This window comes from Pholis gunnellus (assembly GCF_910591455.1).
Source record: "Pholis gunnellus genome assembly, chromosome: 7".
NCBI classification, from domain to species: domain Eukaryota; kingdom Metazoa; phylum Chordata; class Actinopteri; order Perciformes; family Pholidae; genus Pholis; species Pholis gunnellus.
Window position 1 is genome coordinate 4,437,960 of NC_136533.1, and position 27,565 is coordinate 4,465,524.

Below are 27,565 nucleotides of genomic sequence, written 5' to 3' on the forward strand. Positions count from 1 at the left end.
AAATACTCCATGATAAGTAAAAGTCCTGAATGTTAATTACAGAAGGCTGCGGTACAGTACACAAGTATGATGTACAATATGTACTTAAAGTACCAAAGGTAAAATTAGGCTTCTCATGCCGAATGCTTCATTTCAAATTGTTAAAATATTAGTTTTTTTAATCACTAATGAATATATGTGGAAGCATTTGAATCTAGATTAGTAGTGTAGTACTCCATTATTACGGAAGCATATCAAGTTTTTTATAATGTGAAAAAGAAACTAGAAACTAGGTTTCAAATAAATGTAGTGGGGTAAAAAGTAGGCTCCAATATTTCCTTCTGAAATGTGCTAACGTGGAAGTACTGCATGAAGTAAAATAGGCTACAAGTATGTCAAAATTGTACTTCAGTACTTGAGTAAATGTGTGGCGGTACACTTGATTTCAGCTGATCAGGAAGAATCCCGAGAACCAGTTCCAAACCACATAACACAGAAATATTTACTTGGAGAAAATAAAAATCTCATAAAGTGCCTTCACAATGAAAAAAATCCTCTTAATGAAAAAAAATGGTCCTTCAATTATAATAAAATGTGTCTTCAACAATAAACAAATGACTCTTTGATAATTAAGAAATTTGTATAAAGAGAGTGGCAGATTTTACCACTTCAAAATCTTGATGTCAGAAAAAGCCAAGGTAAACAAAATGTGTCTTCTCATTTCTAGTGGCCTAGCTCATCAAGCTAACGGTAGCTTTATGACTAAAATGACTAAATAGAGGCCAAGTCAAAGGTGTCTTTAAAATTTACTCCAGATATATTTCAAAATCACCCTCAAGCAGAAAAGATAAAATGGCAAAGAAGTCTCAAAAGACCAGAGTTTCTGGTTGAACACATCTGCTGAAATGAGGTCTACGTTAAATCGAGGACGGATCAGAAAAGACCTTCGGTGTGCAGTTCCCCATCTCTCTTGAGCCCTAAAGAAAAGGCATTGTCACAACCTGATTGGCCAAGAGGGGAAACGCACCAAGCTGCTCTCATTTTGTAAACAGCAGCTGGTCCTCACACCCTGCACAACAGCTGATCTGAATAACCCTCCAATCAACTCAGGGGAGGTGTGCCAATCAGCTATAAATTAATTGGGAAAGGGGAAATGACAGCAAGTGACAAAGAATGAGGGACCGTGTTGTAGCGATGCACTGACTTTCTCAGTCCCGATACCTGGGATTTGGGAATCGGTCGATACAAAGTACTAATCCAGTACCAGAGTTTATTAAATAATAAGCTGTTTGCCTCATCATGTAAAGCGACTGGGATCATGTGTAACATCAGGAGCCAACATAGACTTGTGCAGCCTGTTCTTTTTTTTCTTTTTTTTTTAAAGGCTCAAGGTTTTATCAAACAAACACGAGGAAATACTGGGCTGCAGCGTTGCCTCCTGCAGTCAAACTCTCTTCTACCACGGTGTTGATGAAAGCTTAACATGCACAATACAGACACAGAGACACATTAGAGTGCTGTGATTGGTCACTGATCCGTCATTAACTCAGTGTGTGTGTGTGTGTGTTTTGGTAAACTACTGAACCAAATAAAAGCGAGACACTGATCCCTTTGATGATATGTATCATCTGATAACTTCCTCCACACACAATTGCATTTTTCTATATTTTGTTTTATTTTGTCACTTATAAAGCATTGGGTCAGGATTTATTTATCTGTAGGAGGTTCTGCTTCTTTAATATTACATGATGATAAACCTGCTAATGTGTTAATGCTGTTTTTTATTGCATATGTTGCTCCCTCATAGATTTAAGGTTTAAAGAAACACCTTTTATTTTAAAGTGGTATTCAAATAAGAATTTTAACACAACTGAAGCCCTGTTCCTCTCTGTGCAGCTCAATCAATGTTTATCTTCTATATACCTTTTCCTTTCCCTCACTAGGGCAATCGGCTTAGATTGTTCAGCTTGGCTGCAACCATGATCAACTCAAGACTTTGATGACAGATAACCAAACTCTTTGACAGACAACCAAAGTCTTCAAAAGATGACCTAAGTCGGACGGACTTTAAGAAAGAATCACTGATCGAAGGGGTAAAGTGAGAATAAACCATCTGGAGGACCTTTATTGCCCACCCCTATGTGACAAACTAAATAATGTATTAGATATATGTATTAGGATTAGATTGGACATTTGATTGGATTGGACAATTGATTCTTAACATTCCTGACAAACCCTTTGACATACTGCATGACATTTGAAATTGTGCGATAATAAAATTATGAGTGTGAAGACTGTATGCATGTGCATGACATGAAACACCAACACAACACCCCTTTAATGAGCGTCATTAGGATGACACATCGCAGAGCAGTCCAGTAATATCAATAACACCATTCACGTGTGTAGGCATAATTTATGCAGATGTACTGTTTGTTGCTACTAAATGAGCTGCTTGATTGGCCCAATAGAGCTAAGCCATTAAGATGACATATAGCATGACGGTTGTTCAAACCCAATAATACCGTGTCCCCAGTAATAACTTACACTAGGGTGGGCAGGTTGATCTCAGATGGGGGAGACCCGGCTTCAAAGGTTACCGTATCGACTCCACGCTTCAAAGTCTTTTCAGGAACTGAGGGAAAACTTTGGAGGATTGAGGACAGCCTGTGCGGCTCCCTGGGGTGCAAATGACCCAAAAGCAACACCCATGCTAAAAACATGAGCACATATATATCTGAGCAAACACGTACAGTAGGGAGAGACACTCACTCACATGGAGGAATACAATATATAGACCCACAGACGCACACAGAGATGCGCTCACACGTGATACTACACACTGTACACACATCCCTCTCCCTGGACGGACGGACAGACGCGCAATATATTGTTTGAACAGAATACACCGACATAGTCAAATTAGAGTATTGACATTCAAGACTTCATAGTCTGCCGTGACTCATTGGAGCAGGGCATGAAACAGGGCTCGAAGTTTGGATAAAAGGTCAAAAGACATACGAGTGTTTGAAATAAAGTTTTCATTTTTAAACAAGTAAGTGGTCTCCTGGTACAGTATGCTTCAATTTGTCCAGCACTGTGAAATAAGTTGGTCAGCACGATGGACGTGCAGGTAGAAAGTAGCTGTGTGGGTTCGTAGATGTGGCTCGAGACCCAGCAGCTGTCTGTTCAGCAGTGATTTAGTGTCTGACATGGGTGAGCCTTGTGGCTCAATAGCACTAAAAGGCTCATCCTGTCTAATGGGGTTCCTCTATGACGCAGACGAGGAGAGGCAAACCCTCCCCTTCTTTCACTCTGACATATAATCCAGAACACACACGTACGCACACACCTACTGTACGCCCATTCATTTTAGTCCACTGTGCAGAGACCGTGAGCACACGCAGATACAGATAAACACACACACACACACATGCTGTCCTGCACACTAATGAAAAGGAAGGGAATTGAGACGATGCTGCACGACAAACAGATGTGTAATTGCTTTTGAGATACGGCTCTTGTCGGAGGCTGTCATCGATTGGTCTTTGCTGAGGACAACTCGTTTACTCAGTGTGTGGGAGGAGGCCCGGGCGGCAGTGATCATTACTGGACTGACTGTGGTATCACTTTATTAACTCAATGTGGTTTGATGTTTCACTGTAGGGAGGGGAGGGAGGTTGTCATACATACAGAAGCTGCTGAGAGACAACAAATGTGCTTCAGGTTAATCACACTGATTTAAAAAAAGACACAATTTAGGTTACAGAAGAAGACAATCGCACAATGCCTCGTAGTTTGAAAGTAGTTTAGCCGATACTCTGAGCAGAGTTGACACATGTGGTTGAGTTCATTATTTGCGGTGAATCAAGATTACGTAAGCTGATTGTGTGTCTATACTGAGCTGAAGCACACAGTGGGTGTGGAGCTGGAGTTGGTGCTATCCAAACAGCATTATGAATGAAGAGGCCAGGAGTGCGTCACTGTGTAGTGTACGTCCCTACCCAGCAGATGGCCCCGCCTGCAAGTGCTGAGGGTGGCGGCGGTGCTAGTGGGGGGGGGGGGGGTTATCGATTTGGCATTTGAGATATAGCGTGCAATGTAACATTTTTGGAAGGTTCTTAAAATATTTATTGCTGGTGATACTTCTCCATGGACACCAGCTTGCTTTGCCTCCTCTTTAATTAATGACATCAATGCAAATTGGGGATAGCAAATGGTCCAAACGACTGAAGGATTTTGTGAATGGAGCACTTACTGACTGAGGAATGACGTCAGCGCAATGCCATATCCCTTATTAGTGAGCCAGGACTGAGAGGAGGCGTCCCATTGGCTCGCCATGGCATCAGAGCGACGCGATTGGCTGCCGACGGATAATTAAACACCTACACAGTCAATGCACAAATCCAAGTGGTGGGATATATAGGCTGCTGCGTTGGCGCTGCATGCAACAGAATCAAGAGTTGTTCTGCAAGTTGAGAGAAAGTCAACTTATTGTGTTTTGCATAGAGATACATAGTGATATATATTTATTTATTTTTTTTGCTGGGTGATTATCACTGAAGGTAAGTGTTGACTTTTAATGTTGGGCGATGTGTTGGGACTACGAATGTACCTGATAAGCTTGTTTGCATGTGTGCGGATGAGAGGGGGGAGATGGACACAGAGCCACTGCGTTAGACTGTGGTGACGTGATGGTGTTGGTAATGGGATTGGAGTGTGGCCACGGGGGTCACCGGCAGCACCACCATACATTTTTCAAAAGGGGTCCAGTCCGCTTTTTGAAGGCCAGAGACCGAAAAAACGGGAGGGAAATGGATGGGAAGACAGAAAGAAAGGGGGCTAAAGTGACAGAACAGTAAGTGAATGAGGAATAGGACAGAAGAGATGAACAGGAGGAACGAGGTTTCAGTGTGTGTGTGTGTGTGTGTTTGAGAGAGAGAGAGAGTGTGTGTGTGTGTGTGTGTGTGAGAGAGAGAGAAAGTGCTGGCAGCTCATTACACTAATGCACTGATCCCTTAGGGAGTTGGCAAGCTTGGAGTCCCCCCTCCCTCTCTTCCTATTTTACCCCTCCTCTTCCAGCGCGAGCAAGTACTACATGCCCTGCGTAGACCAGGACCCCCCTTAGTTAACCCCCCCCACAACACACACACGCACACACACACACACACACTAACACACACACTCCCACCCGCAGGCATGTCACACTCCAGGACCTGCAGCGTACAACATGAGAGAACTACCTGTCCTGTGCTCTGGGATGGATGTTTTGGAGGAACGGTGCGTTTTTCAGAAGAAGAGTAGGCTGGGGGGGGGGGGGGGGGGCGGCTTGTTATGTGGCTCAGATTTTGAAAGGGTGTTGTTTGGAAGTAAAAGCGAGGATGTGCAGCAGGAGACCACGGCTAAAATAGTGGCAAGCTGAGATGTGGGCAGAGCTGAGCTCACCTCTCTGGGAAGTGACAGGAAGCCCTTTTTCTTGTTGCAACTTCTTCCCAACAGCACAAGAGGATCTGCAGGTGTATTTTCTAGATTTTTAGGTGACCTGCAAACTTATTTCCAGCGGTGTGAGTGTGACTGGCAGCAGGCTTGTGCACAAGGAGCTGATGGAGGTTGTCTTTCTTGCGGTGTAGGGGACCATGGTGATGTTGAAGATCTCTGCTTTCCTCGTTGCCTACGCCCTGGTCATTTGCCAGATGTACTGCTCACAAGCCGCCCCTGCCAGGTGAGACAATTTTTACTCAACATTTTTCAAACTCCCAGCTGACATGCATTTTGACAGCACCTTGAAATATGTAAGGAAAAGTAGAATGGACGTAAGATTCCACATTTTTTAATTCAAAGGAGAGAAGGGTCGAAATCTTAACAAAAAAAAAGTTGAATATATTTTATAGTTTGTCTTTTAATATATTTTAAGACACAACATTTTCAGAAGTGATTGAAAATATGAAGAACTGGGATAGATTGATGCAAAGAGGTGCAAACTCATTCAAAGATCAAGTGTACAGCAGAACACACAGATAGTGTGTAATAATGTGCATGCACACTAACTTTAAATATGCTTATTCTGGTTCCTTTTAATCATTTATAATGGTACATTTTGGGACTTTGCATTAGCAGGATTAAATATAGCCTCCAGTTGAGAGTTATTAGGTTTAAAATATGTAAAAAATGTCTTTAACCACATACTTCTATAAGAAAAAAGAATGTATTTCCTAAAAAGAATTTCCTAATCCATATATGAAGTTTGTGAAATTGGATGCAATCGCTCTAGGTTTAATAAAAAGGGAATAATGGAATTAAAAAAGAACCCAAAAAGTGAAACAAGACAGGGAAAAAGGTGTGATCCACTTCAGGTTTGAGATAAATGTATATAAATCTATATATATACATGAAACCCCACTCAAGCCACTCCCCACATTGTTCCCATGAAGCCATCGATTTTGTAATAAATCTAAAGCCGGTTGCACATCAGCCCCTCTCTCAGATGGGGCACTTTCCGCAGATTGTTTCCCCGCGTTGGCCGGGGCCTCTCCAACTCAGACGTCATCCCTCTCAGAGTTGGTGACGTCCCAGCCAACCCCCCCCCCTGACCCTTCCTATCCATCCAGCCACTCCACCACCACCCTGCCCCGCCCTAACACCCCACCCCCCAATCGCTCCTTTTAACTGCAGGTGATAATTCCAGCGCAGGATTTAATGCCAATCTCAATGCCTTTCCTCCCCCTCCCAACCCCGCTCATCCCCTTTTTCGCCACAGACCGGTTTTACAGTCCATGTCGGACCGAGTCACGCTCACGGACTACGAGGCGCGAAGGTTACTCAACGCCATCGTCAAGGAGTTTGTGCAGATGACGGCAGAGGAGCTGGAGCAGCAGGCAACTGAGGGAAACAGGTACGCAGACGACAAACACGTGACTCATCTGTAATTTAATCCTTTAAAAAAATAAAAACATTTGACAGGATGGAGAGTTAAACAGTGAAATGTGAAAGGTAAAATGGACAGCTCTGGACTTTGTGTGTCATATATTCTGGTTTCACTTTAACACCACTGAAGATGCGTCTTTTTACCGCCCCACTTGGGTTCAATCAGGCGTAGAGGTATGTACTTCCTAGCTGACCAGAAGGGAAAAAAAACTATTTCTCAGAAAAACATAAAAAGAAAATCCCTATTCTCTGTCATGACCCTGCTCCCGCATGGATGAGTTTGATTTGACTTTGTTTGATCGGACGACTATTTCCAGCCTGCCCGCCGGGCATGTGAACAGTGTATGCCTAACGGAACGGATAAGTGTGCATGATGTCAATTAAGTGGAGTTGCATGACAGTGGGAAGCGACTGGTTTCTGTTTGTTCTGTGGGTGTAAAAGATGTGATAAGAGGGGATTGACTCGGGGTGGGGGTGGAGGTTTGGCGCATGAGGGGATGGAAGAGAGGTTCTTTGAATGGTGTGGAAGGGGATGGGGGTGGGGGGGAGCATGATGCTATAGGGAGGTGGATGTCTTTTATTTGTACTTTTTTTATGGCATGAGATAGAAATGCACGTGTGCGCTATTGGAAGGGAAAAGAAAGACATGATGAAGAAAGTATTGCCCGCATGTTCTTTTTGCCATGCCTATGAGCCTGTTTCTCTCTGCATGTGTTCTTATGTGTCCCCCCCCCTCCCCTCCCTCGACAGCATGGACAGGCCCCTAACCAAGCGGTGCGCCAACCTCAGCACCTGTGTACTGGGCAAACTGTCTCAGGAGCTGCACAAGTTGCAGACGTTCCCCCGCACGAACGTGGGAGCCGGAACGCCCGGCAAGAAGCGCAGTGCGCCTGAGAGCGACAGCTATGCAAGCTACGGCGAGACGTTTGACAGCATCTAAGCCCTTCCTCTTCTACCTTTACTGCATCTCTTCCTCTTCCTCTCCTCATCCCCAGTTTCTTCCTTATTGTTTTTTTCGGATTGGCAAGTGCATGTTGATTTTACCTGCTTGACTGACATGAGAAGAATAGGACCTTTAACGGCAACCAAACTTTTTAGTTGTTATCTCCTCCCTGCATTCTTTTTTTTTTTTTTTTTTGGCAGAGAATGATTTGTCCCAAATAATTTTCAGACAATCAGACTTGGTTTATGTAATTCAGGAGCCAGTTCAGACATCCATCTCTGTGTACTGTGCGTGGAGTGACTTGATGGCATTTCAAAGCCCCTGAAACTTAACAGTTGGGAGAGATCACTTAATCGAAACCATTAATAAATGATCCACTCATGCGACACCATGTTTCTTGTTCAATAAACGTATTTTTCTACCAGGAAGCCTTAGCTCATTTTCATTCTTAAGGCTAGTCAGTGGGTACTTCATGAACATGTTTGCAAATATGGACGTAAATAGGATTTTATAGCATCCTTGAAATTATCTCTGAAGCTCTCGTCGAGTCCGAAGGTAAGAAAAATGTCGAACTCAAGAAAATATGCGATTAAAACTTGCATATTTTTAACCTGTACGTCCTGTTTTTTTCTCTGTGCTGTGAAGTTAACGTTGATTTAAAAAAATTAACTGTGGGCAGAAATACTGTGTGTGTGTGTGTAGCATCTGTGTGTCAGTATCCTAAGGATGGATGTCACACCAGATCTTGGCGTTAACCCCTTGTTTGCTCTCCTGAAGCAGCGTTACAGCACAGAAGCGAGCCTGCAACACGGCAACCTGCGTGACTCACCGCCTGGCGGACTTCCTGAGCCGGTCGGGGGGAATGGGCAACAGCAACTTCGTCCCCACCAACGTCGGTGCCAAGGCCTTCGGCAGGCGGAGGAGAAGCATCCAGATGTGAGCACTCCAAAACCTCCAGGGACATGGTGAATAAAGTTTTTTCTTCTTCTCATCTCCACATTTTCTTCTTTAATATTTTTTGTTGCATGAAGAGCATCATCTGCTAATTTAAAAAGTGACAAAAAGTTGCAACAAAAGTATTTTAGTAAAAATAAATGAAAGCAGAATTATTCAAATTTAGGCAATAACACATAAATTGACTTTTGACAATTCATGTATTTAATCACAAATGGATTTAAATAATGTTGGACTCAACATGGAATGATTAGTAAATGGACTATTAATGAACAGCAGTCAGTTTTGTCCTTTGAAAAGCTTTACATTTACATTTAATTTCTCTTTTCTTCTTTCTTTCAGAGGTTGAAACCCGACAAGAAAACACCAGAAAAAACCTGAGAACAAAAATCAACAAAAACAAAATCAAGCAGAAAATAAACACTGAACTGGCCCTTTATCCACTCCCTCACCTTCTTATGGGAAAAAAAGGACTTCTCGTCCCCATTTCCATCCTGTTAGTGAAACCTTTTGCTTTTAGCAAATAAGAGAAAAAAAGAGAAAAAAAGCACTTTAGTTTATGTACATGAACAAATGAACTCCTGAAGAAAAAAAAAACATCCTAATGGTTCCTCTTTTTTATACATGAGTATCATTGTAAAATAAAATGAAAGCTGCAGTTGTTATCACCTTATTTCTTCTCCACCTTTCACATCGTTAGAGCACATTTCTTCTACGCGACGCCCTCCCCATTTGAGATCCATACTCCTACATCCGCCATACTTCCCCTGCCCAGGGTATCCTGTTTTTTCTTTTGTGTGTGCCAGAGGGACGTCATTAAAGATCAGCCTACCCAAGCCCCCCCCACCCCCCCCCCCCCCCCCCCCCCCCACACACACACACACACACACACCCACACACACAACGGCTGTTGTCTTGTGCCTTGATGTAGAACAATTTACATGAACATGATTGTACAGTTCTGTTTCGAGACGATAATGAAGAGCCGAGCGAGGATGGAAGAGAACGAAGACAGATTAATATTGTAAACAATATTGTGAAAATCGAATTTCAGCAAGATTAAAATGTATTTTAGATACACTCGGGTTTGGGGTACTTGTGTTGTTCTTCAAAGGTTTTCAAGCATTTAGGAGTAGAAAGAGGTTGAAGGATGATCAGCTTATATTTGTACATCAATTGCTGGAATATTGATGAACAATGTCCATAAATTATAACTGATATGGCATTTATGAACCTCAAGTAAATACATAAAGAAATATGACAATATTTCACAGTAACAAACACATTGTAGCACACACCTGTAATTTGGCAAAATATCCTAAGAAACAAATCCACACTCATATTCTGCACAGTTTGGGTCACTTTGTATGCAGCAACAGTCTGCAGGTGTAAACACACCAGTTTTATTGGGAGTATTTTCTGACTGACACCACAGCGGCATGGATATATTGAGATACATGATGATACAATAAAATAAACTGCATGGGTCATTGCTTAATAAAAGGCAGCCAAACCTGCAGTCAGACTTGTTCTTCTTTAGCTCCGGTGCAACACCACAATTTATGATCAGTATCGGTGCATACGGACACTTAAGATAAGAATTCATCCGAAGCAAAAAATATTCTGCGAGAGATTGTCCTTTCGGCATCAGTGCAGATAAATCAACATTCACAAGCTGCACTTCGACCAGCTGACAGATCTTTTAACTGAACATTTTGGGGTTCTCTTGATTTTACAGCAGCACTCCAACAGGGGGCAACATAATTATCTCAAGTCAAGCTTCAGTGGAGCTCTGCAGAGTCTCACAGAACAGCTAAGAAAGTGAAAGTGACAAAGACATTTCATTCAATAAGGTTTCTATGTTTAAATGACATCATTCTTTAGGGCTGTCTGGCCAGCGATGAGGTGTAAGACAGGGACCTGTTGAACTCTCATCATGTAGGTGTATCTCAAACAGAAGTGGTCAACCAGTGCGTCATAACAAGGACATGTGGTTTTGATGGGTGAGTTGATTAATGAGAAGTCCCACACTTACAAAAATGGTGTTTCTTCAGCTCCGTTGGCTTCCAGTTGAGGATAGAGCGCCCCAGATCTGACTGAATTAAAAATGGCAGAGCCCTATAGTTACCTTGAGACTTACTTTAAGAACTCCATAATCACAATACCAGAGCTAGCTGAACCTTTAGAGATGTAAAACCATGAAGGATAAGGTTTCTGTTATGTGGAATAAACTGCCTCTTGTAATTAAGGAGGTGCAGAACCCACAAGCCGTTAAGGTAACGAGGCTGATAGATAAGGACATGGTCATTTAAATACACTGAAATCTGTTTTTGTTTTGCAAAAGGACACAATATACATATACATCATATATTATTTATTGTTCTTTCAGTGTTTATCTGTAAGTGGATTGTTGTGTTAGGATGAGGTCACATATTTCCCGCTCCATCGAGTTGTGGAGAGGATGAACTGATGAAACAACGGGAACCATGCAGGATGGAAATTAGTCCTGAATTTTGTCGTGTTACCGCTGACAATGTCTTGTATTTTTAATATTTAAAATGTTGACAAATAAAGTAAACTAAAAACGTTTATGCTGCTGCTGAAACACATAATACCTTGTAATAACAAAAAAAATGCAGAAATCCATGTATGGGGAAAAAGTCATTTTTTTCTCTTTTCTTTTAAAAGTAGCACTGAGGTGCCCTTCGAGGGGCTGATTCATTTTTAATATCATCTGCTCAAACCAGCCATCACACTGGTTGAACTGGGCAGCTCTTCGGTGGATTCCAGAGGGAAATGTATTACTTCAGAAAGAAAACCACAAAAAAAACAATGAAAAGAAGGTAATTAGTGAAAAATAACATGAACATGAAACTTGGGGTATTTAGAAAATGAATTTCACATAAATCATGTTAATTGCACAAACAATGTTGATATTATTTTTGACTAATGACCCTTCTTTTCTTTTGTTCGTGGTTTTCTTGTAACCTATACTCAAAGGTTGTTGTAGCAGTACAGATGCATTTTTATAATATTTATAATACAAAGGCATAATTACAGTTTTTGGTCGCCGCCAACAGCATTACCCGTCTGTATTTAAGGTGCAGTGCTTCCAGAAAGAAATCTCTCACAGAGAGCTTAAAAAGTACTTAACAGCAAGGATAAATAAAGGTCGTTTTTTTTGGATGATAAACACGGGATGTAAGTTTGAGGGCATAATGAGCTCATTCAATAAGGGTGAAATTGAAAAACAGGATGCAGTCGATCCCATTTGGTTGCACGGATGAATGCCGAGTGTGCACCGGAGCACATAGATGGCATTTTGTCACAGTGTGCTCAAAGAACCAAGGTTTTTGTAAAACATCTCATTTTGTTCAGATCATCATCAAATGATTGCTTATAAAGCCAAGTGTTCAACTGGATGACTTATTGATTCACAGATGAGAAGAAATGTATGAAAAAGATGAGACCTTATGCTATGGGAGCTTTAAAACCTTCATCTGCCAGTTGTTTTCACAGTCTTTCCACTCATCTCTCTCTGTCTTACTATCTGTCCGTCTGTCTGGAGTCTTGCTAGAATCCACGTGGAAACTTTTCCTGCATGACTGAGGAGGGAAAAAATAAAACCCCCTCCCTCACTTCTGATAATTGAGGGAACGGGAGGTTGAGGACTGATTTGTGGGTCGGTTTGGTTTTAAGCTTCTTTCTCAGCAATAATCTAACAATCCCACTATGCCAATGAGGATAGCAGTCCTAATGGCACACAGCTGCTTTGAATGGGGCCCTTCCAGTTGAAAATTAGATGGTTCGTATAAGAGAAACCAAGAAACAAGCCCCCCCATCTCCAAATAGAAGACGTGTCGCTCGTCCAGTTCCCAGAAACCTACACCACAAATGGATTTCAAAACCTGAGGCTTTGGTAAATGCTTCTTTTTAATGTTCTAAAGGATGACTTTCACATTTTGGGAAATAGAGAGCTTGAGTCATGATGTCATATCCAGACTGGCCAGCACCCCACTAGCTTCTTTAAATCAATGCAATCTCTCATTGAGTGTTTCTTTAAAAGGTACATTATAAAGGATTTATTATTCACTTTATGCAATGTAAAGATAAAGTGACTTGAGCAGAGAATAAAGTCCCTCTCCCTCTGTGTGTGTGTTATAATCTGAGTTTCTCTGTGGTTTGTTGACGTAGCCTGGCCGGCCGTACGTGCATTTTAATGCCTTTTCAAAACCGAATTCGATTCTGAAAAGTAAAGCCAACACTGAAGTATCTTAAACTTGCATTCTCTCTAATGGCCACCAGGGGGCGACTCCTCTGGTTGCAAAAAGAAGTCAGATTGTATCGAAGTCTATGAGAAAATTACTCTACGTCTCACTTGATTTATTCCTTCAGTAAACATGAGTTTATGGTCTCAATCTAGTTTCAAGTCTTCTTCAATACAGCATGATGTTCATTTAGTAAATGATGGTCCATTTAGAGTCAAACAGATCATAAAGCTGGGTATGCTTTAGGGAGGTGCTACCTGGGGATTGACAGGTAGCTACCGCCACCAGAGCCGTATATACGGTGTTTAAACAAACAAAAACAATTACTTTGTGAGCACCTGTGATACCTACGTCATCATTACTTAAGTTTCGTCCATACCCACAGAATTCACCAAAGCTCTCCTCTAAAATGACTTTTCTCAGCTTTCTACAGCCTCTCGACTCGTTTACTCTCCAACCTTGACATTTAACCCGCGATTGTCTCGGGCTTATGGGAAATGGTGTTCATTAATGGCAGCTGATTAGAGGAATGTAGAACAAACAGTGATATTTCTATATTAAAATGACGGTCCTTATCTAAATATATTGAGTAAAGCACACAACATAACGTTAAGAAGAGGTCAATTCCAAGGTTTGTTTTTTTTGTTATTTACATTATCTTAAATGTCAATGACATTTTTAATTAGTTTTTTTTTTTTTTACTTCTGGAACATTACTTGGATGTTCTTCACTGTCTTGCCAAGAGTTAAACGAGAACATTGATAATTTTTTCATATTTGTATATTGGATATGCTGCTAGGGCCAGAAGGCAAGTTACCTTAGCTTAGCATGAAAACTGGAAGCAGGGTCCAAAATTTTACAAAATCCACCTTTTGGATTAGTAAGATATACTAATTAGTTAAGAGCTGGAGGACATGGTGGCCAATTTTGTTTACCTTTTGTCAAAGCCAGGCTAGCCGTTTCCCTCTGCTTCCAGTTTTTATGCTAAGCTAAGCTAATGATCTTCTGGCTCTAGCTTCCTATTTAGCGTACAAACTTAAGAGTGGCATCAATCTTCTCACTTTGGCAGCAAAGCGAATATGCTTATTATACCAAAATGTAGAACTAGTTTAGTAAAGAATGGGGTCTCGTTGAGAATCACCTTTACACAGAGCAATGTGCCTCTAAATGTGCTTCAATGCACTACCCTGCTACATTTGCAAGGAAATGAGGTAAAATTAGGGAGGAAATTAGCTGTTTACATTCAGTTTTAAGCTAAAGCTAATATTTATTGACTCTACATAGTGTAACATGCTCTTATGTGCACTTGGGAGTGTGTGCGGAGCCGCCCCCTTCACATGGTCACGTGATAATTATTCACTCGAGAATACAAAGCGATATTAACTGCAGCAACACAGACCAGCTGAGTCTCGCTCATAATGGGAACCAGCCGACCGCCGTTTATATTTTCATTTTCCTTTCTCATTTTTAAAGCTCCCAATTTTTCCATAAGGTAGTCATTTCTAAGGCCGACGTGAAACCAGACACCCCGGAGCTCTCATGGTAAAGGTCCAGAAACAACATCAGGCCGGCCCGACATCCTCTCACCTTCCCCAATTCCCCTTTCCATCTTGTGCAACTGTTGCTGGGAAGGTAAACACTTTTTCACCGTGTCAGAAATGGGATTTCACTCTGCTGCCATTGCAGTTCCTTCATCTCCCCCTTATTTCTGTCCCTCCCTCTCTTCGTTCTTCATCTCCCCTCCCTCCCTTTTGCTGCCACATCTGGAACCCAGCTCCTCATTTATTTATGTGGTCTGAGTTGCTTTTTTTTCCAGTCTTATTTAAAAGTCCTTTACCTTGTCTTGTTGGCAGTTTCTCTCCATCTGATGAGGTCTGCAATTACATCTCGCCATAACTGGTCACTCTGCAATTACATGCCCCACCACAGAATCTTTCTCCCCCTCCTCTGAGCAGCACCGCCGCTTAAATGGCAGACCGAAATAGAATAGTTTCATGTCTGTTTGGAAGGCGTCCCAGCTGAAAATGTGCTCTGCTGCTTGACTGACAGTGGGATGTGGGCTTTTTCTCTTTAAGGCCAGCCACGTTCAGACTCTGAGCAGTCCCACTCCAGCGGGCTTTGGTGGTGGTTGGCCCAGCTGGGCTCCAAAGACGAGAAACAGAGCGAGACAAAGTTAGAGCGAGTGAAAGAGAGGACAGAGACAGACGGGTTTGCAGTGAAGAAGACAAGAACCTCGAGCTGCTACTATGAGCCCTCCTGGGAACACTTAACCTTTCAGTCGCTGACCGGGTAAGTTTGACAATCGCTTCAGTCCAATCTCAACTTCTGGGAATGTTGGAATGATGCTGAACTTTGAGCCTTTTCATGAACTTTTGGAACACTTAGTTAATACAGTTTGTCAGATAACTTGTGCAGCATGTAGAAACGTCTTCAGCAGCAATGCAGTTGTCCACTTGGTTGACAGAGTACTTTCCTATTGGCGATGCAGTGGTTATTGTGCAAGGTGCCTGCATCGTTTTCAAATGCCCCGCATTTAAATGGGGGGCAATTAACAGATGTCAAAGCCTTTTTTTCCTCATAAAAGTGTTTTTGACCAACTTCCAAGTCTGATTTAATGCATCATGGAAACCTTGAAGGTTTTCTTAAGATGTCAGGAGCATTTTAACTTAAAAGCTTCTGATCTAAAAGGGCAGCGGTATTGATCATCTGTACACCCAGATTCTCACTAATCTTAAGGGAAGTATGAACCACTCTGGACACTGATCTTGGTTGAATTTAAGAAGTTTTTGATTTTTTAAAATGTAATCCATACCAAAAAAAAGTCCATCGATAAATGCCAAGTCTTAAGCAATTCAAGTAAACCCTACACTAATGACACAGTATTGCAATTAGAAAGGTAATGCACTAAAATAACTGTCAAAAATGATCAGGTTTTGGGGTTAAGTTTTAGTTAATTACAGGGTAAACAAATAATAAAGTATTAATTGTGGAGGGTATGTAATCCAAAAACAGCTCAAGGTAAACTAAAGTTGCTCTATTGAGCATAGCAACACTAGCATTCAATTGGAGTCTGGTTTCCAGCCACCTGATGAATATAAGTCTAATATTCACTCACTTTAAGCTGTTTTCGGTCTCCACCAACTGCTGTCCTTTTAGCTGCTAAATGCTCAGCTATATTCACCAGCTAGTCGCTAACTTTGTTTGTTTGCTGTTTAGTGCTAGACAGGTACAGCTGGTTTACTAGACTTTTTTTGTAATGAGAGCGGTGACAGTGAACCAAAACAGCATAAATTGAGGGCGCTAGAACCAAAACAATGTGCTGAAAGATGCTAAAATTCTCTGAAAAGATGTTTGGAACAGAGGAGCCACCTTTTAGTACATTACACACAGTAATTATTTCTATTGTTAACATAAAAATACTAGAGTATTATAACTTTAAGTTATGTAAGGCCTTTACAATTCAAGGACTGTACCAACTTTTTGCTGAGTCAGTTAGCCTCCAAAAACGCAGTGCCAGTTTGTGTAGATAGTTCTGTCTGATATGTAAAAAAAAAGTTTCAAAAATATATATCAGTCTTGTATCACGCTTTCAGAAACATACAATGTCACGTGGTTAATGGGAAGGTTTAGGCAAGAAAACTATTTAGAAAAAAAATTATAATTTTAACATAAACCATGATCTAACAATGTCACATGAACACTGTAACAATGTAAGAAGGGTAAAAAAAAACTAAAACGAACAACCGTATACCAAACCTGCTTACGTAACATTATGTCCCAAGCGTGACGTCAATCTTTACTTTTGGTTTCACATGGGACACGACAGCGGTCTCCTGGGTGAAAGTCCTGTGTGTGTTTGAGCTGTCCCTTTCCATAACCACTCACACCCACCTTAATTGGACTTTCTCGCTTGTTAAACTCGTTATTATACCGCGTAACTTTCAATAATGGTTGCTGAAACATTTACTCTGCGTGTCACTTGTCGTTATATGTTACTGCTCTGACTGAATGCGAAAACATCCACATTTATTGTATCCGTGGTTTACCAAAACATTTCTTTGATGTCAGCTTAATATTTACATTTTTAATCTGAGAAACATTGTGTTGCTATTAGCATCCCTTATGTGGGAACGTGCACTTGCCAATTGATGCTATCATGATAAATACGAATGGTCCCTTTAGGATACTGCACAGTGTTCTCCATCGGAAAAATATTTTGTGTTTTTGTTCTGAGTCATGCTGGCGCGGAACACCATAGTGTGGCTATAACTGTTTGGAGTTGGCCGATCAGGATTGTGTGGGAGTGCTGGAAGCTGAAACTGTGGGAAACAACAAAGATTACAGTGAGGCTGACGGTGATGATGAGGACACAGCTACCACATGTCTTTACTACAGGCGTCTGTGTGTGTGTGTGTGTGATGTGGTGGTGGAGAAATGAGTGAGTTTGAGACAGAGACAATTAGAGATTACAGCATAGGTGTGTCATTATGTTTTTCCATATGTACTCTCTCTCTCTGTGTATTTCTCTTCTTTTCTTTGCTTCTTTTGCCAAATCTCAAAGTTCATCAACTGCCCTTCAGGCAGTGAACCCTCACTGACTTTAACTGACATGAGTGGAAAAACATGCAACTGAACAGCAAATATGTTACCAGGACCAGAAGTCTTTCTGTTTTCTGGAGCCATGTAAGTCATGTTGTCACTATGTAATTACATGGCAAACACACACAGCATTTGATTGGTGAGTTTTACATATGAACTTCTTCCTGTTCCTGTTTTGTTCGCTGTTATTAGACAGACCGACTTTCAGCAACTATTAAATGCTATCAAATTCTGTACAGACATTCATGATCTCCAGAGGATGAATCCTACAGACTTTGTGATCCTCCAACTTTTTCCCCTGCATATTGATATTGGTAGTAGCATGTTGGCATTGTCACTGCGAGCATGCTAGCATGCGGGCGTTAGCATTTACTTCCACTGTGCCTAAGTACAGCCTCATAGAGCCACTGAACCACGCTCGTCATTCTAGTGTCATTTCTTCTGAGGGGGCTTGCAGGCATATCATAAAGCTAGTTGCGGATTTTATTCTCAATCAAAGTCTGCAGTATTGCCCTGCACCTGCTCATTATCCACTGGAACATTCCTAAGAACTCATAGAGGTCTCAATGAGGCATTATTTTGAGGAAGACTGAATGTTGTGAATGATCCTCTGAGTACTTTCAGGCTGCCAAAAACACAAAAAAAATACATAAAGAGTTAGCTGAAGCTAACAGTGGTCTGTTCTTAATATTTGTCTTGGACACAGTAACGAGCCTAGCATTTGGTAACTGATTACATCACACACGTTTTACAATGCAACTAGAGACATTTTGGTACAAAAATAACCTTTGCGAGGCAACGTGATTGCTGCTTTTATCACTCCAAGCAGAAAATTATAGCATCAGCTGTACAGAAAAAAGATGCTTCGGACTGGTTTGAATGGCTCTTTTAGAATCAGCATACGAGAAGCTACGACAAAAGCTTCCCGTCGACATCTGTTCATCACTTCTATCTAATATTACAGGACTGGTTGTGGATACATCCTGAGGCACGGTTGCCTGGTGAACAGCTGAGGAGGGCGTAGCGTGGTCAATGTGAACCACACATGCAGGTGTGGCCGCCGCTGTGCCGTCACACTGTTTTAATTAGGTTTTCTCTCCATGGGCGGAGAATCTCAAGGTTTACGCAGTCAAATTCTCATCTCTCCTCAGTCCCACCCCCACAGTCATTGTCTGAGACATTAAGAGAGCGCCTCGCTCAGGGTGTGACTGAACTCTGAGACCACAGCTAAAGTTGGAAACACAAAGCTGTACTCGGCTACACACAAGTGTGGTTTCGGAGGAGACAGTGCCAACGCATTGTGTCCAAACTAGCATGCTCATACTAAACTGGCTTCATGCTGAAGAAGACTTCTTTTACTCATGAAAGACACAAGTCACACCCATCCTGTATCGTTGCTCTTGTAATAACAGTTAACAAGTTGATTCACGTTCAAGGCTTGGATCCCACACTTAGAGCTGGAACCTGCCATGCGTCTGCCATTCTCCATTCTTTTCTTCTGGATGAGGTAGTTTCTTTATTTGTGTAGTGCTATTTTTCCGTCTGTCCTTTTTGTGTCTGTGTGCCTTGTTGGAGTCAGGTCCGTGTCATTTTGTCTCTCCTCCCACTGGTCTGGTGTTCCCCACATGCTATTCCTCACACAGCTCAGCCTGTCCTCTGACGGTTTCGATCCAGATGCCTGCTAATTGCATTTTCTTCAGTGAAAACGACTGCGTTACACTTCTTTTCTGCCTGTATTTCAAATATAGCTGTACTATTGTTCAAGCGATAACATACCAAATACCATCATACACAGGGGTATTCAGTTGGCAGCATAAACGTTTGGCAAGGCACTTTGCCACAGTTTTGAGGACATTTGCTTCGGTCTGACAGCTCTAAACCTACAGTGTGTTTCCACTTTTGTTTTCATAGAGGACAGGGAGGCTGTGGTTCAGGAGCTAGAGTGGGATGGTGGTTTTATTTCCATTCTTCTGTCCACGTGTTGAAGTGTCCTTGAGCATGACACTGAAGCCCAATTTTCCTCGCATGGCATCTGTGCTCCTTTGATAAAAACTTTCCATTGCAATGATTTTTTAAATTTATGAATTTGAGGTAATATGCATAAGAAGATGCCCCATTTGATTAAAAACTAATATATGGCAGTGGGGACTCTTTACAGCCAGTGTGTGAGATCCTGTCTCTCTCACAAGTCATCTCTATACTACCTTTTGTTACAAAGGGATCCCAGACTCCCAGTCTCGTAGCATGATTTCTATGTAGTGAATACAGTTTTCAGCCATTGACTAATTTGTGGTTATATTTTAAGATGCTGTTGTGGTACCAGCACACAAAGCTCAACTTAACACTTCAGAGCTCCAAAATGAATTGTAATAACTTTGGAGACCCTCTGACATCAGATTTAATTGGTCCAATATTTTGGTTTGTGACCAAATATCCGAAAATATCATCCATTGTGTTGGGGACTCCGACTTTGAAGCTTCAAGTTTAGCATTTTGACCTTTGCCATCTTTTTTTTTGGTATCCAGACGTGACACTACAGAGTGGAGCTAAGTGCAACCGAACAATGAATAGCATATATAGTGTACCAAAAAGGTTACAATAACTTTTCACAAACTGAAAACACATTGTGAAAAGGTTGAAGTTCCAAGACGAAAACACAGACAACTCTCAGACCGGACAACCCTGTGTTAGCGACCTGTCAATCACAAGGTAGCCACCCCATAAAGCATTCCCTGCTTTATGGTCTATTTGACTCTAAATGGATCATAATTTACTAAATGAACATCATGCTGTATTGAAGAAGACTTGAAACAACCGATTGTGACCATAAACTCATGTTTACAATGTTTACTGACGTAATAAATCAAGTGAGAAGTAGAGTCATTTTCTCATAGACTTCTATAAAACCTTCTTCTTTTTGCAAATAGAGGAGCTGCTCCCTGATTGACATAAGAGAGATTGCAAGTTTAAGGCGCTTCCACATTGACCTCACTTTTCAGACCCGGGGGTTGTCGCCTGGCTGGTACTTTTGAGTTGCTGACCTTTGACCTCGGTGGAGCAGAGAAAACATCTTCCTCCGCATGGAGCCAACTGCCTGTCTCTGATATTAATCAAAAAAGCAGTTTTTATGACTTCAAAACAACTGCGATCAAAGGAAGTTGTATAAAAAAACTTTGTTTCGGCAAAGCCTCCTGCTGTTGATTTAAACATTAATTCGTTCAAGTAATGAAATCTAATAATAATAACATTTACAATAGAATGAGAATGAGAAAGCACTACTTCAATGTTTGTTACATCACAAAGCATGGTCGCTGCACATGTGTCACGTGTACGTGTTTGACGCCGCTTTATTGTGGTTGACGGCGCCTGTCGACGCATCACTGCGATAGCGTTTATGACTCAGTGGAGGCTCTCTCTTCAAAGTGGGGACTCAATTAGGAGAGTGCATGTATACATTTTTGCGTAGGTGGGCCCAATATGGCAGCTACTCTGGGGCCCAAGGCTGGGAGATAAATCAATATCAGACTGGTTGAATTAGAGCGTCGCTTGCGTTGACCTCTTTTTCTTTGCTCTCGTCTTTTCTTCCCTGATCCATCTGCTAATTGGAGGGAGGTCAAGGCTTTCTAAGCTTCAGTCTGTTTATCTGTCTTTCCTGTGATTGACATCTACTGTATTTGCTCCGTGGCCCTTGTTAGGGTTCATTGGGGAGATCATGAGAGGAAATGGAGGCTTCGGTACTTCTGCGCTTTTGTTTGCTGTGTGATTCACAGAAGATAGAAAGGTCCCCGCTCCCTCCTCCTTTTGAAGAAGTCTTGAGAGCGCCTTTGGGAGTCTTGAGGAGTTACGACTCGTTCTCTCTAGTGGTGTCGTTTTCTGTTTGGGTAACCCCCAACCACCCTCACTACGACTGTCTGTCTTATGGCTCTTACTGCTTCATACAACAGCGATGGCAACTCAGAAGAGATGTTTGAAAATGTGAAATCAAACTACAATTAATTTAAGCAGAATATGTTTAAATGTCATTATGATCTCTAACCTCTAAATCTCAGCTATATGGGATCAAACTCATGGAACTTTTTCTGCATTGGATTAAATGACGTTTTCCGACTGAACCTTAACCTGTGTTTTATAAATCATTATGTCATAAACAGGGCTGCAACTAATGATCATTTTCATTATCAAGGAATTTGCCAATAGTTTTCTCGATTAATCTGTCTAGATATGAACTAACATTGCTTCTTTTGTCCGACCAACAGTCCAAAACCCAAAAGGTATTTCATTTACAATCATAGGAAAGCAACAATCCTCACGTTTCAGAACGTGAATAAAGACTTACATCTTACATAAATCTTACATCTTTGACATTATAAATAGACCCCTTTTAGGTTTTTCCTCCAGCTGCATATTACCTTCATTTGTTATTTTTCTGTCTATTGTTTAATTCAACTCATGCAAATAAATGAAACTCAATAAAATGGAAATGGTTTGCAAGACCATGGTTCAATTACGGCAATCATTTTGACAGAGTAGGTGTTTTTAAACGATACACATCTCTTGAAATTACACTTTTGGGGTTTTTATCTCAGAGAATACTCTGTATATCTGAAATGAGACATGGCAGACTGTTTTCCAGATCTAATTACCCAGAAAACTCTCACACGTGTTTACTTTTCGAGCCCAAACGGAAAAAAATAGCCCTGAAATGTCTTTTTTGAAGTGCCACGTGTGGGCACATATGGAGCTTTTTCCTGCATACCGTGCAATTTTTGCAGCCGATATTTACTTATCACATTGACCCCATGTGTGCCACATTTTCCCTGCATGTGCCTTTAGTTCAGCGGTGGAATAACAGTCGGGGGGAAAACGCCTTGAAAAAATTCCACCCTGCCCTGAAGTGGTGCCTGTGTTTCTCGTCTTAGATCTGGGCAGTGGATCTATCCTCCACCCCTGATTCTTACTCTTCCCTTCTACCCTAAACGCACACACACACACGGGCCCAGCCCACCTAATTTACTCCCACCTCCTAATGTCAAACAGCTGTAGAGTTGACTTGCGCGGAATTGTTGCTATTACGTCCTCCTCTCCTCCCTCTCTGCTCTCTTTTTCTCAGACATTTTGTGTGTGGCCCCTAATATCAGGTCACTCACGAGCCCAAATGTGGCGTCTAAACCACGCATCTATTCAAGGTATATTTATGATCCGGCAGTTGGTTATGAGGTCATGAATTTACATCGCAGGTGCCTGTGGGCGGAGATGGATAGACTACGGGCTATAAATTGTGCCGAATAGATCGCACTCCTGTGTTTTGTAGTGGTCTCTCGGACATGTAAAGTTGGGCCATAACTGGACCAATGCCATTTCCAAGGCACTCCATCTAACTGAAGGAGCTGCGTGACATACATTAAATGCCAGTGACGTCATTCTCCACGTGATTGACAGGAGAAAATCAGTCAATGATGCTGAGGGTTCAGAGCTCCTGCCGCTGTCGGGAATCTGCTTCAAAGGATTGCTTTGGCCACATGCCTGGAGTCCAACCTAGAAGCTGATTTCTCAAGAATTTATCACTGACTTTAAAACTTTGGCCACAATATTCGATGGATTTAAGATTGCTGAAGATGCAGTACTTCAATGTTGTTAAATCCCAAGATGTATCAGAGGTGTTCGATTAGTTTAGCTAAAATAAAAAGGACCTGAGAAAACAAAGAACGGAGAACAAAGACAGTTCAGGTACATTTTTGATAGACTTATTAAAGTGTTAAGTGCTTGTTTTCATGGACTTTTTCATTCTTGCTGTTTTATTGAGAACTCATACTGGGCACTTCCATTAAAGCAACTGGGAGTTCTTGTTGGTAGCAGGTAGAAATGTTCTGTTGAGTTGAAGATGTTTTTCCACTCATCCAGATGGCTTCATCCGTTCTACTGGCTGGTAGTGTCAATGTTTTTCAAATTCATACTTTCTGCAAGATCTGTTTTTGGCAACTTAAGTATGGTTACAGTTAGGGAAAGATGGTGCAAATAATGTACGGTTCAGGAATGCCTCGAGTTTGGCAACCAAAACACTTGGCTCAGGTTAGGGGAAGTCGTTTATGGTTAATAAATAAATGCAGTCAATAACTGCAGGTCCCACTCTCACTCCCAACACTTCAAATACCAAAGCTTGGTCAATGTCCCTCAACGTCTGATACCGATGCACCGGGGCACCCTTTAGCGTCTGTATGAGACACTCTAGGTGTTCGACTAACTCCAATGAAAACCCACCTGCGTCATTATTAGATGGCCAGTGCAACCGACGTAGTATGAAGAAAAAAAGTAAAGAAACAGGACTTTCACCCAGGAGAGCACTGTTGGTGTCTTGAGTGAAACCAAGTCAACGTTGACTTACTCTACCTTGCTTTAGGTAGACTCCACCGCATGCCTATCCACCTCCCCGACTTCCACACCTTTACCGTTTACTTTGCTACATGTAGGGCACACTACTTTCTGCATTGCCATTGGACATAAAATATAAGGTGCAGACTCGGTTATTGGGCTGTGTGACAGGCATTTTATCCTCCCTGGACTGGGCCAATGGATGTGTTGCAGCTGTGCCTTTATTCCTTTATTAGAGAAGAAGGTGTTTATGTGCCACAATACTCCAGCTAGAATATCCAGGTGTCTCAAAACCATGTGCAACATATAACTTGATCATAACCAGGATACTCGTGCATGAAACACACTAAAAAGAGTGCAGACCTGGTGTGTTTTTCAATGCACAAATAACGTTTTTCTAATGATGTTTAGGTATGTGTTCCTCCAGGGGGAAACTAAGCATTACCTCAGTGTGTTACCAGGTTTGAAAATTCCCCTTGTCTTGCTCAAATCTATAATGAAAATTTCAGGGACACCGGCCACGTAGTATCTCATGACACTGTGGTTCCATTTGTGTTGTGTTTTGGTTTGGGGTTCAGCATTGATCTATTCTTTTGACAAAGGCCCAGTCAGTCAAACCACAAGTTGTTGTTTTTTTGGATGCACTCTTGTCTCCTGTTCTTAAACCTCAGTATTTGTTTTTATTTTCTCGGCTCCGAGGTGACTCAGTGGATGTTTCGTAGGAGAAAAGTGGTTTCTACTTTTGTTGCTCGCAGCTGCATGGCTCGGCTCTGATTGGGTTTTTCCCTTCTTCTTTGCCACGAGGACTGCTTCTCAGCCAATCATATTCTGTCTCTGAGGTGGGTGTGGTAGAGGTGAAGTCATACATGACAACACCCATCAATCCTGTTATTTTGAACACCATACTGACTTATAACTATCTGATCCCTTAGACTTTTTCTTCTGTCACGCCCCGTGAGTGTAAACTAGCACTAAACACACTCGAGCATCACTGTGCGTAAAGTGTGGAGTGCTGCAGGGTGGCGACACAGTGGTTTGTTAGCAACATGTGTCAAGTTGCTCAGACTGATTATGGTCATACACCTTACTTTTACCTGACCATGCTGTAAGCCTGTCTCAAATTATGTCCGTGTGACTCCCTATTAGCCATGTGGTGTATTTGTGTGCCTCTCTGGGGGCCTCGCTCATTCATTATTAAGCAGCTCCTGATGTTTTCAAGGCCGTCACTGCACCGGTGTCAGGTACCCACACGATCCCCTTCACTGAACCACACCGAGCCAGGATCCAGTTCCAGTTGGAGCTGCTCCCGAATGCTACTGAGCTCCAAATACCTTTTGTGAGCTCTGGATTTTGACTCATCCATGGCTTATTTCACCAACACTATTTATTCGGCCAACTGTCGATGGAACTGGGAAGCTTGAAATGCATTTGGATATTTCTCTTGGCGTGACGGTGGGGCTGCTTGAGCTCTCAGGAGGTATGGTGCTGCTATCATTAACATTTCTTGAAAATAAGAATTATGGGTACTTTTATAGCTGACCATAAAGAACCAAGACGACAATGTGTTCACTTTACCAGACTTGTGGTGAAGCGATATAGTTATTTATGCAGTTGAAATTCATCTTTTTGGGAGGAAATAAGTCTCTGGCTTCTTAGTGTCTGAGGAAGAAAGGGCTGAAGTCTAACAGCTATCAGTTTTAATGATCTATCCACTTTTATTCGTGTGACATTCAGCAGGGTGGCTGATTTCGTTTGGGGTTACAGTTACTGTGTGTGTGCAACTTGACCCCGTCTGATCTCATCTTGATCCATAAGCGCAGGTTGCCTAGAAACCCCATGTGTTTGGAGCATTAAACTTCCATATTATTATACCAAAGGAAAGAATGCTCCCGGACTCAAATAGATTGCACAGTTTTTGGCCTTACAAGGGAATCTTCTCATTCAGTCCTGTCAGGAGTGTGTTAGGAAAGGACTTGAAAGTTTTCATCTCCCAAACTGGTGCACAGAGACAACAGAGCAACTTTGGCATGCTAGAGAAAACCAAAACCAACTTTATTTACTGTAAACACTGCCAAGAATAGCTTTGTGTGTGTCTGAAATAGCCTTGTACTGTATGCTACTTTTATCAGCTGGAGCTGCGACAACTGGTGACATTTAAAACTGCACAAATGCTGGAAAATTGCTTTTCTATTTTGTCTTTTTTCCCCCCGAATATGCTTGGAGTAAAGTCTGTTGAGTGCTGCAAAAAATGAATCAGTTATCATTTTTGCACTTCTTGTTCCCTCGACCCAAAAGCAGATGGTTGTTGGTTAGATGCTTGAAGTATAAGAAGGTTTAACGTTATTTCTATGACATAAAATCAATCAGTAAATACCCCACTTGGGAATTTTGAAGCTTTTAGCTGTCTTAAAAAGAGGCGGTTGCTAACAAGTAGCTAAATGAGACTACAAAATGCCATCACACTGACTAGTCCGCCATTATAGCCTTGTTGTGTATAAACGCGCTCATACGACAGTGGTGAAGTTTGTTTATGGCCGAACGTTTGCTTTCTACTTCTGCTGATTGCCTTCACGCTTCCAAATCCCAGAAGTGGTGTTCCTTTTTGATTATGAAGATTATCTTGCTGAACAAAACATGCAAGTATCACAAATTTGTGTTGGCCACAGGATTTTCTGCAATAATCCAAAATCCAATAGAAAAATCCCATTGCTTTTGGTCGAGTGAGATGTTAACTTCCAGGGTCGGCTTACAGAAATACATCATCCCCACAGCACTCTATCGTCTTGTCTGATTGCTGCTTGAAAAAGAAAGAAAACTTTTGTTCCTGTAAACTCCAAAAGAGAAAACAATTACACCTTATGAGATGTTCCTGCTCACGCCTCAAGTCTACATCCTCGGTAACAGTGGATGAGTGCAGTACGAGTGACAGAAGTACAATGGAGCAAAACTGTGGTTCTGCTGTCAGGTACACTGCTCTGGGAGCATTTCACATGTCAAGCCATGTCTTCTCTGTAGAGGCTGGTGACGGACGCTGAACGACGCTCTCTCCTCTTCCCAAATTGATTTTTAAAGTCAGGGAGACTTCAATGATCAATTATGGAGGCATTCCAATACTTTCTCATACACCCTCGCTTTCCACCAGTGTTTACTTTCTAATACTTTCATCTCACAAAACTATCAGTAGAACTACTTCATCCATGTACATCCTTATGGACACTTGAGGTAACCCATAATTCACCCATATTTCCCTGTTATGTACTGATAAAATCTTAACCCAGCCAGTAAATTGTTGAAAAGATGACTCATATTGACCACTTGTCAATATACTGCAGACGGCACACTAGAGTTATTCCCGTAGCGACTATTTACCTAAAGCTGCACTTTATTTGCCTCGTAATTTAGTGGGTCTTCATCATCCACTTTATTCCCTGCTGCGTGGAAGCTCGCTGCCAACGGTGTGTGTGAGTGTGTGTGAATGGGTGGATAAGGCGCTTTGGATAAAAGCAGTATCTAAATGCATTCCAATGCA

At 41.7% G+C, this 27,565-nt stretch overlaps 2 protein-coding genes across 4 annotated transcripts in view; both read left to right on the plus strand.

Moving 5' to 3' along the window:
- The first annotated feature begins 5,610 nt into the window (after positions 1-5,610).
- On the plus strand, positions 5,611-9,586 carry LOC306698331 (calcitonin gene-related peptide 1). 2 transcript variants are annotated; one of them, XM_079162588.1, is made up of 4 exons: positions 5,611-5,701; positions 6,737-6,871; positions 8,627-8,811; positions 9,143-9,586. In XM_079162588.1, exons 1-3 carry the CDS (start codon positions 5,616-5,618, stop codon positions 8,784-8,786), a joined length of 381 nt encoding a protein of 126 aa, XP_079018714.1. In that variant the 5' UTR covers positions 5,611-5,615; the 3' UTR covers positions 8,787-8,811; positions 9,143-9,586. The 2 variants fall into 2 exon arrangements, with proteins under 2 accessions (XP_079018714.1, XP_079018713.1); XM_079162587.1 differs by lacking the exons at positions 8,627-8,811; positions 9,143-9,586 and adding an exon at positions 7,654-7,922.
- A 5,614-nt stretch (positions 9,587-15,200) lies between these two features.
- The window catches only part of insc (INSC spindle orientation adaptor protein), a 49,151-nt gene continuing 36,786 nt past the window's right edge, over positions 15,201-27,565 (plus strand). The window contains exon 1 of one of the 2 annotated variants that reach the window (XM_079162199.1): positions 15,201-15,357. The gene's annotated coding sequence lies outside the window, so the exon portion shown is untranslated. Of the gene's footprint in view, positions 15,358-19,123; positions 19,175-27,565 lie in introns of those variants that run through there. The other variant, XM_079162200.1, reaches the window with a different exon arrangement.

Coding starts and splice junctions, on each gene's coding strand:
- LOC306698331 (XM_079162587.1), top strand. CDS start 5,616: ATGGTGATGTTGAAGATCTCTGCTTTCCTCGTTGCCTACGCCCTGGTC. Junction 5,702..6,736: donor TCACAAGCCGCCCCTGCCAG/GTGAGACAATTT, acceptor TTTTCGCCACAG/ACCGGTTTTACAGTCCATGT. Junction 6,872..7,653: donor CAGGCAACTGAGGGAAACAG/GTACGCAGACGA, acceptor CTCCCTCGACAG/CATGGACAGGCCCCTAACCA.